The 14,551-nt window shown below is 43.6% G+C and overlaps 1 protein-coding gene and 1 long non-coding RNA gene across 2 annotated transcripts; both read left to right on the top strand.

Moving 5' to 3' along the window:
- Positions 1 to 711: 711 nt before the first annotated feature.
- Positions 712 to 3,170, top strand: LOC311328308. The gene is made up of 3 exons (XR_014631200.1): positions 712 to 840; positions 1,786 to 2,257; positions 2,367 to 3,170. It is a non-coding gene; the product is annotated as an uncharacterized lncRNA (long non-coding RNA).
- Positions 3,171 to 6,031: 2,861 nt separating this feature from the next.
- LOC311328282 (uncharacterized protein) lies at positions 6,032 to 14,283 on the top strand (the record flags this gene model as incomplete). The annotated part of the gene is made up of 7 exons (XM_084462271.1): positions 6,032 to 6,179; positions 11,592 to 11,716; positions 11,838 to 12,272; positions 12,407 to 13,480; positions 13,605 to 13,732; positions 13,855 to 14,038; positions 14,143 to 14,283. 7 exons carry the CDS (start codon positions 6,032 to 6,034, stop codon positions 14,281 to 14,283), a joined length of 2,235 nt encoding a protein of 744 aa, XP_084318397.1.
- Positions 14,284 to 14,551: the final 268 nt, after the last annotated feature.

Here is a 14,551-nt window from a genome sequence, read left to right as displayed (position 1 = left end):
GTGTTTACAATGCGTATGAATGAATGTGTGTGTGATGTGCATGAACTGTATGAACCGTTGCATCTGTGTGTGTGTGTGTGTGTTCGTTCTCTCATGTCTACACACCAGCCCACTATCACTTTTAAGTGCGTTTTAAAAAACGATTCTTCCTGCAAGGTCTTCCCGTGGTCTTAAATCAGGCGTGATTTAACTGCAGCGACAGACAGTCTCCATCAGCGGTCTGCTCTCCCTCTCTTTCTCTCTCTCTCTCCCTCTATCTCTCTCTCTCTCCCTCTCTCTCTCTCTCTCTCTCTCCCTCTCTCTCTCTTCAGAGCTGATGACCTGCTGCTAAGCGACAGGTATGTGTGTGTGCACTGTTGCATGTGTGTGTAGTTTTGCATGTGTTGCCGAGTGTGTACTGTTGCATCTGTGTATGTATGTGTACTGTTGTGTGTGTGTGTGTGTGTGTGTGTGTGTGTGTGTGTACCGTTGCATGTGTGTGTGTGTATACTGTTGCATGTTGCGTCACTCCGGAACATTTCAAAACAAACAAATAATTATTGTCATACAGTGAGACATACACACACACACACACACAAAATGACAGGAGTGTCCACTGATGAAATGCCTCTCCTGCTCTTAACCAATCCTGTCCTTCCTCCGAGGGCAGCCGGGAGCAGACCGTAGGCAGCGTGCGGGGACCAATCCAAGCGCTCCTGTCCGTCCTCGTCAGGGACGGACACCGTTGGCGATCTGTTCTTCAGGTTCTTCGTATAATTTCACTCGGACAGAACGCATTATTTAATGGTAGCGCCGAGGCTTCAAAACCCAGCATTTGTTAAGATAGACCCTTTTGCTTATGTAAGTGAAATTTCATGTTTATCTGACACTTGTAAATATGAGCGCCTCTCCTAACTAGGCCAACACCGATTTATTTTGACGGCAAAGTGAATGGACCAGCAAAGGACTGTTGTCTGACATGAGCGAGTGGAATGCGACAACGGGACTGAGAAGGGCTAGTTGAATGTAGAGTAATATCTGAAGTAAACAGTAACCCATAAACTGGCTGCACGCTAAGCTAAAGCTAAGTTCAGGAAATGAAGCCCAATGATGGCTAGCTAACGTTAGCTAGTGCTAGCTAATACGCTAGCTAGTGTTAGGTAGCTAACTCAAGGCCCGGGGAGTCGGAGATACTGTGCACTCTCTCAAAGTGCTTTAGCTAAGGTTAGCTACTACAAGCTAGCTAGTCCTTGTCACCAACACTTGCCTCACAACGTACGTAGCTAAACTATTCACACAGCAAGCAACGCCAGCTGACTGGGACTGTCTCGTGAGTAGAATAACCAGTGTTGTGAAATACATTTAACAACTGGTCAGTTGATATGTTGCACAGCAATCGAGCAGGACAATATCATTAGGGCTAGGTAAGGTAGCTAGCAAAGTCAGCTTGCCCAGCTGGTATGGTTATAGGCTCATTCCTATGGGATACCTTAGTAGTTTGTGATTTAGCAATGGGTTGACTAATCACTAGATCAATATTCAGTCGAGATCACTTTTGTCAAGGTTTTGATCTGAACCATTGTATATGATCATAAGTAACCTTAAAACGGCTAAACATGCATTTTCCCTTTACTACTCCTTTAAGTTTAAAGTGAAGGGATTAAGAGAGGATGTTTTTCTCCAGTAGGTATTAAGCAAATCGTAACCATAACCTACAATTAGGATGGGATCTGCAAGTTAGGAATTTCTTGTTATATGGCTTTTGATCAGTATTTCTGTTCATTAATTGAGCTTTTTTATGTTTAGGTACCATAAAAGCAAGTGAACTACCTGATCAACAAAGGGATGGCGTCAAGAGCAGCAATGCAGTCATCAACTACGTTTCTTCAACAAGGAATTGGAGAAACACATGTGGACCTTCATTGTGACAACTGCAGTGGACAAAACAAGAACAACTTTGTGCTGTGGTACTGTGCTTGGCAGACCATGCACAAGCTTCACCTGAAGCTAGACCTACACTTCCTGATTGCAGGCCACACCAAGTTTGCCCCTGACTGGTGCTTTGACTTGATCAAGCAGTGCTATAGGAAGACCAGAGTGGACACTTTTACTGACATTGCTGGGGTGGTGAGAGACAGCGCTCCTGTGAAGAAAGTCAACACCCCACAGCTTGTCGGACTTGAGGACGGCACAGTGCTTTGTTGAAAGCTACAACTGGCACCAGCATCTGAGTAGCTATTTCAAAAAGCTCCCAAACATTGAGTTACCAGCACTTCAGGTAATTATCATTGTCATGTATTAGCTATTCCATTTTATGGACATGGTATGGTTGTATTTTATTTGTGGCCAATATTTTAATGCACTATCTCCATTCTGTTCTGTTGCAGCTTTGATGCTGGGATGCCTGGTGTGGTTGAGGCCAGAGAACACCGTGATGCAACACCAGTCAGGTGTCGGCTGCTTTGCAACGCTGATGTCCAGCCCCTCCAAAGATGGTCTTCAGGTGCAAGCCCCACCCGGACTGGACATGGCCAGACAGCAGTATCTGATCATGGATGGCTGTGACTGTGTCCATGATACAGGCAGTGCAATTACATAACATGTCAAGTATACTGTACAGTAGTATACAGTGGTGCAGAGAGTTGTCTATTGTATAGACAAGGTGTTCAATTGCTCAAGTGTTGTCAGGTGTTGATTCAAGTGATAGTGTACAGTAGTGCAGAGTCAGTTGTCTATTGTATAGACAAGGTGTTCAATTGCTCAAGTGTTGTCAGGTGTTGGTTCGAGTGTACAGTGGTGCAGTCAGTTGTCTATTGTATAGACAAGGTGTCACATGTTCACTTCTGTTATGCTGAGGCTCAAGACATCACTTGCCCCCTGCCAAAGAGTAGCTCGGAAGAAGCCCCCTGCCAACCAGCAGCTCAGAAGAAGACTGTCCGTTTATAGTACTCTGGTTGTACTATACATAGGCCCTCACTCTCATTATAACAATGCCACCCCCTGGACCAACAAGTGAACACTTGACACCTTGCACCTTGTCTATACAATAGACAACTGACTATGCAGCACTGTACACTCGAACACTCGAACCAACACCTGAGCAATTGAACACCTTGTCTATACAATAGACAACTGACTCTGCACTACTGTATACATGTGCATTACATGCCTCTCTTCTTTACAAAGATGGTCACAACCACAACATGTCCTGAGAGCACATGCAAAATAATAACTTATGGCTACTTTTAATGTGTACGTCTGTATGTTTAATAAAGCTTTAAAGAAAAGTTTCAATCAAGACTTAAGTATTACCTATTCTCTTGAGTACTATGTTTACAATTGTTCATTCATGATATTATTACAATTGGCCTTTCAAGTCTGCCTACACTTAGGTTACTTTGCTAAGAACCATTTTAATTACAATTTACTTCTAAGGGCAAATCCTTTACTTTCATATCAATATAATATGAAGATCCTAGTAGATGTCCAAATAACCCACTGTGTCCTGGGTCTACTTATTCACCACCTAAAGGGAAGTGCAAAACAGCAAGTCATGACCTTTATTCAGAAACAAAAGTTGAACCCATTGCAGCTAAATAGCTAACATTACAGGAATCATCAGTGTAACTGCTTTAGCCACTGACCGCTACCATTAATGTTATGGAAGCTGCTGATAGTTGTTGTGAGCCCATGAGCTTACTGGCTATCCTGCTCTCATTGTGCTGGATTAGCATTGGAAGCATTGGAACTGATGTGTCCAGGTGACAAGACCCATCTTTATTTATCAGACATTACCGTCCTACCAGTCCCGCACAGAAACAAGCCAGCCAACACACATAAGCCAGGCTGGACCTGGCCTGGTTTTCAAAGATGGCGCGCTTCAATAGGGCTTCACTTTAGATTTCAAATCCTGGGGGCCTAAGTTTAGCGAAATTGAACACTAGGGCACTCGAGCTGTGCTCTCGTGCCTACGACCGTAGTACAGCCGTGCCATTAACCAAGATAAAGCACTCCCTCTTGTGGATTATTGCTTAAATAGGAAACATCAACCACTAGACCATTCAAGATATCTATTACGACAAGACTGTTTTGACACAGGACAAGATTGTGCACGGATGTGTGCATAGCATAGCCTACACTGCTACAGATATAGGCATAGGCTACAAAGATGTAGCATGGGTCAGTTTGAATCCGCCCATTCTAAAGTTTGCTTATTCTTCTGTCAACGAGTTGACAACTCTATCTGATATCAGCTGGCTAACAAAGATGTGTAACATTAGTGACTGAAATTATATCCGGCAGTGACCGGCACCATACTTGCAGAGAATGGATACTGTTGCTAGGTGACAAGAAACACATTAAACATGTAGCCCTGTCTTTGTGAGACAAGTTGTTGCAGGAACATGCAGGCAGGGGAAAAGAAGAAAACTTGGGACCCTAGTCCCTTCAGAAAACAACAGTGAGTACAATTCCATCAATTTAGAATTTAAACTGAAATATAACTGCATAATTTAAGCAAATTATTGCAAATGTTCTTTTATGTTTTTTGCATTTTAAGTTAAAGTCACTTCCTGAATTGACTGAATTTAAATTGAATTAATTTGACTCCAAACTTGGCGTATACCATTAAGTGCAGGTTTCTACTGTTTCTTTGTTACTGTTTCTACTTTTCGTTACTGTTGCTATCAGTATAGTGGTTTTGATTGGTACACACTGGTGCACAAACGTACATCTCTGACTGGTTCATTGTACACGTCTGGTACAGTAGGTACCGTAGTTGGTATTAAGGAGACTGTAGTACATTTGAGTTGTTCTTCCATAGTATGACGTTTTGGCCCAGAAGTCACCCTGTGGTGTTTCCACATGTCCACACAGACCACTGGACCAAGATGAAGACCATGGTAAATGCATGACCAGGGGCTACCTTTCCTTAGTCTACGTATGGTGTTACTGTATACAGTACCTACAGTACAGTATGTGCAGTAATTAGGCATGATTAATTGAGTAAAGTGTGTCATCCCTTTGAATTATTTAATTTTAACCACATTCTCACCCAGGTGCCAACCTATTTCTGGTCATTCCCTGCTGCCATGGTGACAAAGAGAGGTACACGCCATTTGTCAAATAAGATCATTAAAATGGGAAGCAACAGCTCACTGTGATCACACCAGATGGAAAGGTATTGAGTAATTCTATGACTTTAATATTCAAAAAGATACATAATTAAAATATATGCAGTCTTGATGTGGTCAGTCAAGGTCCCTCCTCTCTCGTTCCTGAATAATGTACCTCTTTCAATAACCAAACTCATTTTTTACACAAGATTTGAATTATAATGGAATGCTGCTGCTGCTCCTATTCACTTACAAGGATTCAGGTTTAGCTCTGTCCAACAGAAATGTTTTTCCCATCTTATGACTCACATTCTGTGATCATTTTTGGTCTTTCAGTCAGAACTCTGTGAATTATACGCTATTTAGCCTTGACTTCTAAAACTTTGATTGCATTGAGTCTTTTCAAGCTTTTACTGAGTGGAAATGCCTAATGGATGATAGCATCTGTTTCTCTGCTTGTCAGGCCTCTAATGGTACACAGTAAGTATCACTCTGTGCATCGAGTATATGCTTCTAGTTGGGTATCCAGTTGTGGTGGCTAGTATTCATATAGTCTTAGTAGGCTGGGGATGAGGGTGTAGTGCACTGGTCGTTATTAGGTGGTGTACGGGGTTCAGTCTTTCTTGGCTTGTGTATGGGGGCTCTTGCACTTCATGTGGTTTCTTAAGAGGAAGAATATGTTCTTCTTGCCTACTCAGATTCCCCAGCTGCTTTGGAACCTCCACACAGCCTTCACCTTTTACCCCATTTGATGCAGAACATCTCTGATGTCACACCTGGGAACCCTATCAATTCTCAGACACAAGGTGGGTCCTCCGCCTCTCTCCTTTGGACCGAAAAATCAGATTCACTCGTACAACTGCAGTCAGCAGGAAGATCTAACTCAACTAAACACAGTAGTTTGTTTTTTTTTGCTTGTTGATTAACCTTCTGAAGGCATGAGTCCCAGTGCCCTAGGAGGAGCTAGTGGTGGTGTCCCGCTCCAGAACCTGACCCAGTACAGGAACCAGTACAATGACCGCGCCAGGAGGGGCTTCCAGTACTGGCCTGTCGAGAAGAAAGCCCCAAAATGTAAGCTTCTGACAAGTACTTGTCTCCCAATACTTGTTCTCTGAAGTAACACATCAGTTTACATAACCTATGTGGCACCAGGGCCGGGGATGTGTGTGTGATAGTATTACACATGTGAGCAAGGAAAATAAGATCCCTTCCCCTATGTCTAATTCATTTGAGTCCCTGCTGCTCAAGTCTTTACCACAGTCCTCTCAATCTTTATGCTCTCCTCTCCCTCATATTTATATAAAAATGTTATCAGGGGCCTACAAATACAAAACCCAGAGTGCTTAGTGTTAACTCTTTCCTTTCTGTTCCTCCTGGGACTGGAAACATCCCTAGGTCCCTCTTTCACATAGACTGGTTTTCTCTGATTCCATCCCCTCCTCTGGAGCAGGACAGCTTTAACTCCATCCTTTCCTGTGTCATTGCCTTGTAGATGTAACCCGGTCAGCTGCGCTAGCTGACTCTTATCACATAAGGATACTGAAGATATGTCAACCAATAAAGAAGTGAACAATATTTCAATGATACCTGTAGTGAGATGGTGTACAGAACTTGAAGATTAATCAATGGTATTCCACAAAGGGATTAACTGTATATCTGTTACTGAATTACTGGGATCTACTGTATATTTGACAAAAGCATGACTGGATGTTGTTGTGTTATGATTAACTGATAGATAACCCTGGATATTATGTGTGCTTTAGCACACTCCCGAGCAACTGATGTACAGTCTTTGCTTCTAAAGGTCATGGATCGAGCTTCGGAGCCTACAAGACCTCGCTGGGATTGCCTGGAGTCTGAAGAGAATCAGCTGCTTTTTTATGTTGGAAGTTTGATGAAACAGTTTTGTTCTAGACCTAACAGGAATTGTATTTGTATCTCAACTCCTAGTTCTGTCTTTCAGTATTTGTTGCATGGATGTGATTTGTTGTCTGGTATCACTTTTGACATGATTAATTAGGGTTTGCAAATAATAAATAATAGACATTATATTAAGCAGCCACTACTGAATTGAGTATGTTCAACTATAAGTGTCTAGTGACCACTTCCAGGTTTTAACAGTCATCACTGTTATGCGATCTTTGAATTATACATCCTTATTGATACATAATCACATTGTTGTCAATGATCCCAAATCAATGTGTGTGTATTTATATATACATACATATATATATATATATATATATATACATATATATATATATACATATATATATATATGACTGGATAAGAGCAGAAATATATATAGAAATATATATATAGCAGCAGTTTTGTATATATTTTATATATATATATATATATATATTACACCTTTCTCAAGTTTTTCATGAAGATATATATATATATATATGATCAAGGCTGTTTTGGTGCATGTTTGTGTGTTAATATTCTCTGATCAGTGAAAATTGTAAGCCCAACCCTGACACACACACAAACTTCACACTGAGCCTGCTAAGCAGCCAGTTAAGCAAAGGATAAAGGCAGATGTTAACCTGTTGATATCCAATAAACCATTCACTTGAACAAACAGCACAATTGTTTTTGTAAGATACTGTACTGTATGTAAGTTATGTACATATCATCATTCAAGTTTATTTGAATAGGGATAGATAGTGTACATTGTTAGTTTGCGCAGCAATCTTCCAATGAACTGCATCATAGGATGTACAGCTATTGCAAATTTCCAATGCCCATCCCTAGAAGGGCCTTTAAAATAACAAACATAAAACATGTATAAAATATGCATGATATACGCAGCTGACAGCTCAGTCAGCCTCCGCCCAACAATGCAAGTTGCAGTTAACATTCAGTTGACCTTTGACATTTGAATACCAAAATCTAACCCAATTAATCTAATTAAGTCCAACTGGACATTTTGGCCAAATATGTAAAAATTCTGTCAAGGCATTCTTGAGATATCGTGTTCAGCAGGCCAAAAACACCTTTTGTGAGGTCAGTGACCGTGACCTTTGACCCCCACAATGTAATCAGTTAATCCTAGAGTCCAACTGGACATTTTACCCAAATATGAACAAATTTCATTAAGCCTTTCTTAAGATATTGTGTTCATCAGGCCAAAACACATTTTGTGAGATCTAATTAGCTCTTCATTCAGTCCAACTGGCCATTTTGGCCAAATATGAACAAATTCTGTCAAGCCATTCCTGATCTATCGTGTTCACTAGGCCAAAAACGCCTTTTTGGAGGTCACAGTGACCCTTGACCTTTGACCCCCACGATACAAGCAGTTCATCCTTGAGTGTCAGTGAACATTTGTACCAAAGGGGACGGACGGACGGACAACCCGAAACCTATCGCCTGGCAGAGGCATAAAAATATTCACAGCATACACATACTGTATACCTACCCCCTACATATATGCATACACACAATTATACACAGCACACTGTACACATGTATATACCCACCCTTCCTTACGCCTACATACACACATACTTACATTGTACACCTACAACCCCCCCGCCCCATGGAATTATTTAATATTTTGAGCTCTGTGGGTAGACCATTCCACGTATTAGCTCATACTATAACTATGATAAATAACCCCGGGGCTGAAGTATATTGTCATCTGCATTTACATGTATGGTGCATAACATTGAGACAACATTGGACAGGGTGCAGGGACGAGACAGGACAGTGCTAAGGGCGAGTACAAAACGCTAGTGCAAAAAAGGATGTGGAATGGTTTGTGTCTTATAACACACCACACAATATAAAGATTTGGTAGCAAGACATTGCTTTCTCTTCAATGAACACTAACATGCAAGGGTTTAGAAAGTCAGTGGGGAGACAGGCGAGACAGGGAATCCCCCTCTCTTCTTTCCTAGCATGCCCCCACCTCCTCTCCTTGTTCACCCCTCTCTTATCTCTCCTTGTTCACCCCTCTCTTATCTCTCCTTGTTCACCCCTCTCTTATCTCTCCTTGTTCACCCCTCTCTTATCTCTCCTTGTTCACCCCTCTCTTATCTCTCCTCTCCTTGTTCACCCCTCTCTTATCTCTCCTCTCCTTGTTCACCCCTCTCTTATCTCTCCTTGTTCACCCCTCTCTTATCTCTCCTTGTTCACCCCTCTCTTATCTCTCCTCTCCTTGTTCACCCCTCTCTTATCTCTCCTCTCCTTGTTCACCCCTCTCTTATCTCCCCTCTCACGTTTCTCACGTTCTTAGCTTGTCCCATTTTGCCCCAGCTTTAAATAACACCATGTAAACAAAACGTTAAAAATAGAGAACCCTAAGGTGGGCCTTAACTGACACGTTGTGAAATAGATTTTCTTATGAATAAGGGTATACCTGTTAGTCTTTTTAAACATTGACAAAATATGATTACCATGAGAACACTGATTCCATTACAGTGTCATACACATGGCCACATTATAGGGCTGTCTGAACTTTTTCAGTACAGTCGACAGCATCTTAGCTGTAATAAGCATTGAACTGTAGTCTTAATTACATACTGTACAGTATGCCATGTTGTTTATGTTTGTCGAATAAGACTGGTGAAGTATATAAAGACAACAATAACAATGAAATCCTATTTCAACTTTGAGTATTGATAGTTCTCTGCACAATAATGAACTTTAACAAACAAATTAATGGTCTTCTAACTTTTAACCCTGGTTGTAAAATGCAGTAAATCAGGAACTGGATGTTGGATGTTCTGAAGGAGTCAAGCTGAAAGAGAAGCTCACTTTTACACCCCCAACCCTGTCTGACAACTTCACACGAATCACAGATCTCTTCTTTGCACTTGTATCACTTTTTTCATCAAAAGTGTGTTTTGCTGCTGAAGGGTTAGTATCCTATTCATTAATTTGGAATCAGATACATTGTACATGACCTTCTTTATGAATAAACATTGAAGAAAGCAAATTTGCATCTGATTTGAGTAGACTATTTTGCATGAAATGTCATAAATCCCAATTTTTCTGAGATTTGGGGCATAAAGGGGTTAATATATTAAAGTCCTCACCGACATCACCGGGCACCCTCCTGTATTTTTGGGGGTAGAGGCAACCCCAAGCTACAAGGCTCAATAGAGAATACAACTTTACCCGACAAAACAGGTTCAGCCCGCCGAGGAGAGCCTGGTGACGCGAGGCTAGATTCAGCCAGCACCAGGATCCTTGAACGCAGTTAGGACGGCAGGCGGCACAAGCGACCCAGATAGCCATTCAGACGTCGGGCGCTTATGAATAGCCTATAATTTAATCATACAATTGAAAAAGAAGTTATCTGGTTTTGGTTTAATCTATATTCCAATTGCCGATTGGAAGACGAGGACCAGAAAAGCACGCGGATTTCCGCTTTTTTGATTCACACGAAAAACGGAAAAACTAAATAATGCATTGAATCGTATTATTTTATCCTGTTATGAGACAAGTTGAATAAGCTTTGGCCGCCAGGTAGGCTACGCACGGACCATTGTATAAAGCCACCTGAAAAAGCCTGTCAGGGTTGATTGAACTAACTCAGATCAGCTGCTGTTCAGAAAAGTTGCGAAGTCTCCCATCTCAGGGTTCAGAGTGCACAGACCACGTGGTTTCGGGCGTTTCTGACACGCACATCTCGTGGCTGCTGATGTTTCCGTTGAAGTTCAAACTGAGGGTAAATTTTACTATCAGCATGTAATATTTGATTATTTCAATAAATAATCCCGGATAAATCCCGGATTGTCATGTAAAAAAGTAGGCTGTTGAATGAGGAGTGATTTTTTTTTTTTTTTTTTTTTTTTTTTTTTAAATTGTGTCGGCTAGAAGTGAACGGGCAGTACATCAGCCAAGCCAGCATGTTTTCTAGTTAGCTAACTTAGCTAGCTAACTAGCTAACGCTTGCTGCTTCTGTAAATTACCAAAGCTTGGAAATAACGTCAATGCCCAACTTTCTGGGAAAGCAAGCATGAGAGGCTCAACACTTGCCTATAGCGTTTTTGATAGCTAGCCAATCATGTGTCCATCTTTTTCTTGCATTCCCTCCAGGTAGAACAACAGAAAATGCCCAAAGTGTCTCCTTGGAAAAAAAGATGGAAAACTAAGTTTCAGGTCGTGTTCTACAATCAACGGAAGGAGCTTACAAAAGGCTGCACTGCATGGTAAAAAAAGCCTCTCATTCTCTAGTTACCATTGCCATAACAAAAATTAGATATGACTGCCTTCCGTGTTTCTTGCAATCTGCATACTTAGTTTGGCTTTGGCTTATGGGTTGCTTTTTCTTTTTTTTGTGTCTCATTAGGGTGAATGAGATGGACAGCAAGAGAGAGAAGGTTAAGTTTGAGTCGCTAAGGACAACGATCGGCTCACCCACTAAGTTCCAGAAGAGCAATGTTGGGACACCGAGACCAGCTCGCTGGAAGATGTCGAATGAAGAACTGGGTTTCCCTTTACCGGGTCTAAATGTGTCTTCTGCGTCTGCCGGTCTTGGAGAACTGGAGAATATCAGTCTGGACACACCCAAGGGGAAAGTAGATGACCAGAGTGGGAGCAAACTCTCCATAGGCAAAGTCACAAAGCTCTGCAGGAGACGTCTCAAAGCCCTCAATCCCTCCAAGGTAAGTCCTGACTGTGGGTCCAGAAACACCATTCTGTTCCATTGTCCTTGGCACTTCTGAATTGTAATTTAACTCCGGTGTAACAGCTAATAACGCTAAGATATTTTTTCTCTTTTTTTAGTCGACACTTTTGGACAGGACCAGGTTAGAGACCACTAAGGGTAATTCCACACCTACACATACCTCTTCTGGCTTGAAGAGGAAAGACAGGACCCCAGAGGAAGGATCCAAGGCTATCTACCTGAAGACCTTGACGGCCGCTGTTGGAGAAGAGAGGTCCACCTCCCCAGCCCAGGTCTCCAGCACCAAGACCCCCACTCTCATCAAGAAGTTTCTCGGCAGTAGGGCATCGCTTAACACGACCGATGATGAGATGCCCAGTCTAGAAGTTGATGAAAGTGCAGCCTTTGAATTGAACTGCTGCTCAGCCCAGTCAGAGAGCGATTCTGAGGTTGTGGCTTCGGTCACTGATGAAGTGGACCACTGGTTCCGTCCACCGGTGTTTCTGGATACAGACACAGCAGATGAAGGCGCTGACCTCAAGAAAGATACACGGGTGAGTTCCAAACAAAATGAACTGCTTTCACTCATTAAAATTGGACTAAATATGCTGATTGAGATTTCTTTGAGTTCCTCTATCATTAAGTAATGTCCCAATTTTCACACTTTTTCCACTTTCCCTCTTCCAAGAGTGTGGTCATCAAAGCAGATGACTCGCCTGATTGGTCAGATACTGAGGACCACGTTGTGGTGGCGACTTTCTCCCAGGATGAGCGCTGTACTGAGGAGCCAAAGAGGAAGATCAACATCTCAACTCTCCCTGCCCTGGAATATGTATCCAATGCTGTCCCCAACTTCATGATGCCCCAAAACCACCATTCAGGCACCTTGCAACGCGACAGTCCTGTTCTACCCACCCAGGGTGTAGTGACCCCCTCCCCCTCCTCCTCTAACAGACTGCATGGTACTTCCCTCCCCCCCAGCGAGGGACCAATCATGCCCTTTCCACAGTCATGGAGGACAGTCTTTATGTCCTCTAAGCAGACCACCCCAGGGACGCCAAGCAGGAACCAGGATCAGACGCCCCCCAGACGCACCCCTGAGACACCCAGGATGAGCACGGGCAACCAGCGACCTACCAGCAGTCCATTCGCCTCTCCGGACCTCTTTGCACTGCCAATGCGCTCCAGCCCAACGGCCACCTCCAAGATCCCTCCCCTAGGACACAACCTGTTCTCCCCCTACCCCCCCTGCTACCCCGCCCCGCGCAGGTACTCTGACGCCCTACTTAATGGCTACCCCTCCACCTCCCCTGGTTCCTACAATGCCACCAACACCAGGAGGATGTCCGTGGGGGCAGAGCCTCTCTGGACCTGTGACCCCACCCAGGGGGTGGCGGCCAAGCTGGGCTTTGTGGACACCCACTGCCACCTGGACATGCTGTACGGAAAGCTGGGCTTCCGTGGCACCTTCGAACGCTTCCGGAGCGTCTACCAGAGCAGCTTCTCGCCAGAGTTCCACGGCTGCATCGCTGACTTCTGCAACCCTGGCATCATGGTGAAGGAGGCCTTATGGGAGGGGCTGCTGGGGGAGGAGCTGGTGTGGGGAGCTTTTGGGTGCCACCCCCACTTTGCCAAGGAGTACTCAAACACACATGAGCGCAGCATCCTGATGGCCATGCGGCACCCCAAAGCCGTGGCGTTTGGAGAGATTGGCCTAGACTACTCCCACAAGAACACCACCAACGCCTCCAAGCAGAAGGAGGTGAGCCCTGGTTTGCAGGATCTGGGCCAGGATTTTTTCTCATCCAATTTATTAATTTAGGCATTTGTGGGTTTTTGACTTTGGCTTCACAGTGAATGTCATGTTGGTTTGGCGCCCCCTGCAGGTGTTTGAGCGTCAGCTGCGCCTGGCGGTGGCCATGCAGAAACCTCTTGTCATCCACGGTAGGGACGCAGACGACGACCTGCTGGAGATCATGAAGAAATGTGTGCCCCGGGACTACAAGATCCACCGGTGTGTGTGTGTGTCTGTGTCTCTGTCTGTGTCTGTCTAATGTGTTAATGGCTAGTTTGAATGCATAAAGGGGGTAATGTCTCACACTTGAATTGTTTAATTATTTGCCATTTATGTTTCAGGCACTGTTTCACCAACAGTTACCCAGTGATTGAGCCCTTCCTGCAGGAGTTCCCTAATCTGTATGTGGGCTTCACGGCCCTCATCACCTACCCTCGAGCCTCCGAGGCCAGAGACTCCATTCGCAAGATCCCCCTCGAGCGCATCCTCCTGGAGACAGACGCACCCTATTTCTTGCCTCGACAGGTAGGCACACATTTACACTTAGATGTGGCTTTCACCAGCATTATGTGCTAGAGTGCAGAATGGTATGTATTGTATTTTATGTTTATATCTCTGCCTCGCCTCAGGTTAATAAAGATGTGTGCAGGTTTGCCCACCCTGGCATGGGCATTCACACACTCCGTGAGATCAGCTTTCTGAAGGGACAGCCCATAACCACAGTGCTCTCCACTGTCCGACACAACACCTTTGAGCTCTATGGCGTGTGACCATGCCAACCAGCAAGGTAACCTTGGAGACCTGAAACCATGATTACATAGAAAGGTGTGGTTTTGCTTGGGAAATGATCACAAGAGACTGATCTCACTGCACCATTGAGAGAGCAGGGCTGTTTTTTTTTCTAATAGGGCAACATGTACAGAAAGAAATAAGATACATAAAAAAACAAATGTGAGCAGTCTTTAGGGGCATGAAATGCTTTGTTTGCTATTTCTGTCCCAAAGACTTCAGTATCTAGGATCTCATCTGGACATGAGG

The sequence above is a fragment of the Borostomias antarcticus genome (assembly GCF_949987555.1).
Source record: "Borostomias antarcticus genome assembly, contig: scaffold_65, whole genome shotgun sequence".
Lineage (NCBI taxonomy): Eukaryota > Metazoa > Chordata > Actinopteri > Stomiiformes > Stomiidae > Borostomias > Borostomias antarcticus.
This window is presented reverse-complemented; position numbering and strand designations above follow the sequence as displayed.